The following is a 5,824-nucleotide window of genomic DNA, read 5'->3' as shown; positions in this document are numbered from 1 at the left end:
TGGGGGGGGGGCAGTGTGAGTAGTGGGGAGTGTGTGTCTGTGTGTGTCTCTCTCTCCCTCTCGCTGTCCCTCTCCCCCTCTCTCCCCCTCTCTCTCTCTCTCTCTCTCTCTCTCTCTCTCTCTCTCTCTCTCTCTCTCAGTATCTGGCTATACCTCTGCAAAGACTGGTTTATTTATCCTCTGTGTGATTCAGTATTTACAGGGAGCACACATATTTGAGTGTATTGTTCTCCTGTGTTTGGGAAAACTGGATCAGGCAGCTCTTCCTCCCGATACGGGCGGGGGAGAGAGAGAGGAGCGCTGTACACCCCGGAGGGCGTCTCTCTCTGAGTCAGTCTGACGCTGGGACTCTGGGACGCTGGGTGTGAATGTTGGATCTCTCCTCTCGCTCTGTTCCTGCTACACCCTCCTCTCTCTCTCTCTCTCTCTCTCTCTCTCTCTCTCTCTCTCTCTCTCTCTCTCCCTCTTCCCCTCTTTCTCTCTCTCTCTCTCTCTCTCTCTCTCTCTCTCTTCAGCGTTTCTAAAGCTGTAATTATCCCGGTGGTGTACAGGCCTTAATGTCTGTGCCATTAGCTGCCGGTATTTATAACCCTCCTCGCATGTTATGGCAGTCTTTAATGTCTTTTAGGCTCCTCCCCTTGCGTTTCTGTCAAGCCAGTCTAATCAGCCCTCAACCCAGCAAGGCTCGCTCTCAGACGGCTGCCGCTTTATGGACAATTACAAGCCTGGGGTAATAATATTCCTATTTCTGGGGAATGTAGTCTTTTTCTCACGGACTCGTAGCTGGTCTGCGTCAGCCGGCACCCCGAACCTGCCGATGTGTTGACGTCTGTTATATCTAATTATGTACCGTGTTATTAGCCATGCTGCCATGTTTCATTGTGTGTGCGTGTGTGTGCGTGCGTGTGTGTGGTTGTGTGTGTGTGTGTGTGTGTGGTTGTGTGTGTGTGTGCGTGCGTGTGTGTGGTTGTGTGTGTGTGTGTGTGGTTGTGTGTGTGTGTGCGTGCGTGTGTGTGGTTGTGTGTGTGTGTGCGTGCGTGTGTGTGGTTGTGTGTGTGTGTGTGTGTGTGGTTGTGCATGCGTGCGTGTGTGTGTGCGTGCATGTGTGTGTGTGTGTGTGTGTGTGTGTGTGGTTGTGTGTGTGTGTGGTTGTGTGTGTGGTTGTGTGTGTGGTTGTGTGTGTGGTTGTGTGTGGTTGTGTGTGTGCGTGCATGTGTGCGTGTGTGTGTGTGTGTGTGTGTGCGCGCAGGCTGGCTGCTCAGGGAGGTGCGTGGAGGCTGGATCAAGCAGAGGTGTTTCTGGTTCGTGCTGAGTCAGGACTCGCTGGACTACTACAGCGGTCCGGAGGGAGGAGCCCGCAGACTGGGCACCCTGGTTCTGACCAGCCTCTGCTCCGTCGTCTGGCCCGACAAGCAGACCTACAAGCAGACGGGTGAGTAGCGCACACACACACACACACACAACCACGCACACACACATACACGCACACCCACATACACACAACCACGCACACACACATACACACAACCACACATACACACAACCACGCACACACACATACACACAACCACACACACACAACCACACACACACACATACACACAACCACACACACACAACCACGCACACACACATACACATGCACACACAACCATACACACACACATACACACGCATGCACGCACGCACACACACACACAACCCCCCCCCACACACACACACACACACACACAACCACACACACGCACTCACACACACACAACCATACACACACATGCATGCACACACACACCCCCAAACCCCCCACCCCCCCCACACACACAACCACACACACACACACATGCACGCACACACACACACACACAACCACACACACATACACACACACAAGCAACCCACATTCCTTGTTTAGACGCACAATAAAAACCCTGTACCGGTCCCATCCTTGCACTGTTCAATTATCGGATTTCTAAACATTATGATCGGCCTCTTTATGTAATATGAGACCGCGCAGTCTCCTTTCACTTCCTGTGGGCGCTGGGCTCTGACGAGGTTTGGGAAATCCCAGTCTCTCTCCAGAATGGGGCGAGTCTGGAAACCTCTCGTCCGTTCTGAGTCATCAGCTTGACCAACCAGATTCCCCCAGATCCAGAAATGAAAGAGGGAGAGAGGAGAAATGAAAGAGGGAGAGAGGAGAAATGAAAGGACATTGTTGTGTAGGAAGAGAAGCAGGGATTGGTTGAGCCGCTGGTCTCTGTGTTACTCACATACTCGGCCTCTGTGTCGCCGACAAAAGGGATTTTCTCCTTCTGACTCCAGCCTTCCACTAAAAGCTCTTAAGAGGAAAAACCCCAGCGCCCAACAGAGCTCTTAATAACTAAGAGCTCTGGGGTTTTCCTGGGGAGACGTCTGCGCTCTCAACGGTGGCTTTGTTGCGGCCGAGAGATGTTTGTGTCACTGCAGACTGTCCCCCCTCTCCTCAGCTAGCATGGTATTAGGTCACATTCGTCCACGAGGCCGCCGGCATGCCCGAGACTTCCTGTCAGCTTGCTTCACTCCTCACTCCAGGTTGACTCACAGGAGACGGTCCAAAGGCTCGGTCCTCGCGTCCCTCCTCTTCGTTAGCTCTGCTGCTGGCTGTGTGTTGTTGTGATCAATCAATCAATCAATCAAAGCTTTATTTGTATAGCGCATTTCACACCCAGAGGCAACACAATGCGCTTTACAGAGAACAAGGGAGGTGGGCAGACGACCCACCCCTACATATTCCAGAGGGAAGCAAAAAAAGAGTAATCAGCCGGGGGCCAGATAAGTGAGCTGTAAAAAATTCTTCCCTGATACGGGGTACTCCGGAGGCCCCGCTCGGGCTGCCCTTTGACCCCGCAGTAAAGCAGAGAAAGGAAGTGAGCGAGCCGGGGTGGGTGGTGTCAGATGTGGGGCGTCTCGTGACCCTGACCACATCAGAGGGGCTGGAACCGCTGGCTTTTCCTCTTTAGCGGAACCGCAGCGTGCGGCGAGAGCCAGTCAACCTCCAGCCAGAGTTCAGGCAGACTGATTACAGGTCTGCTGCGTCTCGAGCTGCTTCTCAAAGTACGTGTTGCGTCTTGAAAAATCTCCATTGTTGTCGTCAGAAAAGCCAGATTGTGCCTCTTGGATGGTTCCACTACCGATATCTATTTCTTCTCAAGCCTGTGACATGCTGGTTCTGATGTGCTGGTTCTGATGTGCTGGTTCTGATGTGCTGGTTCTGTCCCTGCTGGTTCTGACGTGCTGGTTCTGACGTGCTGGTTCTGACATGCTGGTTCTGACGTGCTGGTTCTGACGTGCTGGTTCTGACATGCTGGTTCTGACGTGCTGGTTCTGACATGCTGGTTCTGACATGCTGGTTCTGATGTGCTGGTTCTGATGTGCTGGTTCTGTCCCTGCTGGTTCTGACGTGCTGGTTCTGTCCCTGCTGGTTCTGACGTGCTGGTTCTGTCCCTGCTGGTTCTAACGTGCTGGTTCTGACGTGCTGGTTCTGACGTGCTGGTTCTGGCGTGCTGGTTCTGTCCCTGCTGGTTCTGATGTGCTGGTTCTGACGTGCTGGTTCTGACCCGGTGTGTTCAGGCTACTGGAGCGTGACGGTGTTCGGGAGGAAGCACTGCTACCGGCTCTTCACCAAGCACTTCAACGAGGCCGTCCACTGGGCCTGCGCCGTCCAGAAGGTCATCGACAGCAAGGCCCCCCTGGACACACCCACCCAGCTGCTGATCCGCGACATCGAGGTGAGACACCGAGGACACACACACACACACACACACGCGCCCACCCAGCTGCTGATCCGGGACATCGAGGTGAGACACCGAGGACACACACACACACACACAGGCTGCTGCCAATCCGCCGGTGACAAGTTATTCCACTGCTCTGTCGTCATGACAACCTCACAGGCCCACGGGCCCAGAGTCCAAAGTTTCCTCCGGCGATCGTCTCTGCATCCTGTGAATGACCTCATCATCTTCACAACATCCCATAATAACTCCAGCTTGGACTGCCAGGTCTTTCCTGGGCTTATTTAAAGGGACGGTTTGAATTTTTTTGAGGAGGGGTGGAAGAACCCCGTGTACGTGACATCATGGTTGGAGGTGGGCCAGAAACACGCCCCACGCTGGTCCACAGCAGCGCGCCCTCTATTCCTGAGCTATGACCTCATTCACCATCACCGTGACGACGTGAGAAACCCACCCAGACCATCCTGACACAACTGAGCTATTCAGAACAGGGTTTCAGGCCAGAGCCATTTTAGTCTTCCTGTGTGTGTGTGTGTGTGTGTGTGTATGTGTTTGGGTGCGTGTGTGTGTGTGTGTGTGTGTGTGCACGCTATTGCGTCAGATCACTTGACCACACAGCTCGGCCTGATAAGTCACCCATTATCATGTGAGAAGGCATTTAAAGTCGGTGTTTGGGTGCGTGTGTGTGTGTGTGTGTGTGTGTGTGTGTGTATATGTTACTGTGTGTGTGTGTGTGTATATATGTTACTGTGTGTGTGTGTGTGTATTGTATATATGTTACTGTGTGTGTGTGTGTGTGTGTGTGTGTGTGTGTGTATATATGTTACTGTGTGTGTGTGTGTGTGTGTGTGTGTGTGTGTGTGAGAGAGAGAGAAAGTGGAAGAAAGATCCCCCCCCCACACACACACACACGCTGCCTCAGCCTCACGCTGCGTTGGGGGCGCTTTGCGTAACCGACGCGGGGGATGCCCGTATTTTTAGCGCGGGGGGTCTGCTAGCGCGGGGGGTCTGCTAGCGGACGCACCGCGCTGGAATCTCATTGAGCAGCCGGGCGAGCGGTCTTGCGTCACCCTGGCGAGAGGGAGAGGGGCATTGTGGGGAGGGAGGAGGGGCCTCGGCCAGGACCAGATAAGCGCCCCTCTGCTCGGCCGCCCGGCGCCGTAATCTCCCGGCGAGGGTTGCTAATCTCCCGGTGCGCGCCCGTAGCGCGGTAGAGAGAATTTAATCTGTCTGCTTCCGTCTGGCGGGCTCCGTCAAGAGGGGCCGGGTCACGGACGCGACAGAGGGGCCCTCTTCTAAAGAGCTTCCTGTCCTGCACTGCATAGTCCTCCACTCCTAACTCCCTCACACACACACACACACACACACACACACACACTTCACACAGTCCAGCCAGTGCCCCTGAGGAGCGAGGACACCAGCGAACAGGACACGGAGGAGAGGGACTCAGCGAGCGAACAGAAGAGCTCTTTGTGAGGGAGAACCGCTCATCTTCCAGCCGTGGATGTTTGTCCCTGGCACCGGCGCCGGAGGGGGGGCGGGAAGGATCGCAGTTCGGACCCTGGGCACGTCGAACCGCCGAGGGGACCGGGGCGATCCGCTCGGGACGATCTCCGAGAGTCGGACTGCACCGCCGGGCCCAAACCCCTCCCCCACGTGCACGCACACGTGCGCTCAAGCGAGTAGCTTGTCACGCTAAACACGCCCTGCGGAGCTTCACCGTCTCATTCCGAGCTGTCAACGGCGCTCTGCAAACACTCCTGGGGAATGTGTCAACTTTGCCCCACAAAGGGGGAGGGGCCTGTCCTGCCGCTAGGGGAGAAGGTCGCGCGGTCTCCCGCGGCAACGTTACTAATGGCCAACAGGTGCAGAGGGAGAGAGGAGGGAGGACTGCCTGTCAGTTAAGGCTGGGTTTAAAAAATCGATTCTGAATCAAATGATTCAGAATCGATTCATGAATCCCAAAATCGATCTTTTATTTAATGAATGAATGAATAAATGAAGGTATGAATAGTTCATTAATTCATTCAATGATTCATTCATTCATTCATTTT

General features: G+C 54.4%; 1 protein-coding gene across 1 annotated transcript in view; it reads left to right on the top strand.

Annotated features, from left to right (window-relative positions):
• The window catches only part of plekhh3 (pleckstrin homology, MyTH4 and FERM domain containing H3), a gene marked incomplete at its 5' end in the record, with an annotated part of 32,501 nt that overhangs the window by 17,355 nt on the left and 9,322 nt on the right, over window positions 1–5,824 (top strand). Inside the window, 2 exons of the mRNA XM_084448411.1 lie at window positions 1,250–1,432; window positions 3,607–3,764. Of these exons, the coding sequence (XP_084304537.1) occupies window positions 1,250–1,432; window positions 3,607–3,764 (341 nt within the window). The remainder of the gene's footprint in view (window positions 1–1,249; window positions 1,433–3,606; window positions 3,765–5,824) is intronic.

Source organism: Borostomias antarcticus, assembly GCF_949987555.1.
Source record: "Borostomias antarcticus genome assembly, chromosome: 14".
NCBI lineage: Eukaryota > Metazoa > Chordata > Actinopteri > Stomiiformes > Stomiidae > Borostomias > Borostomias antarcticus.
This window is presented reverse-complemented; position numbering and strand designations above follow the sequence as displayed.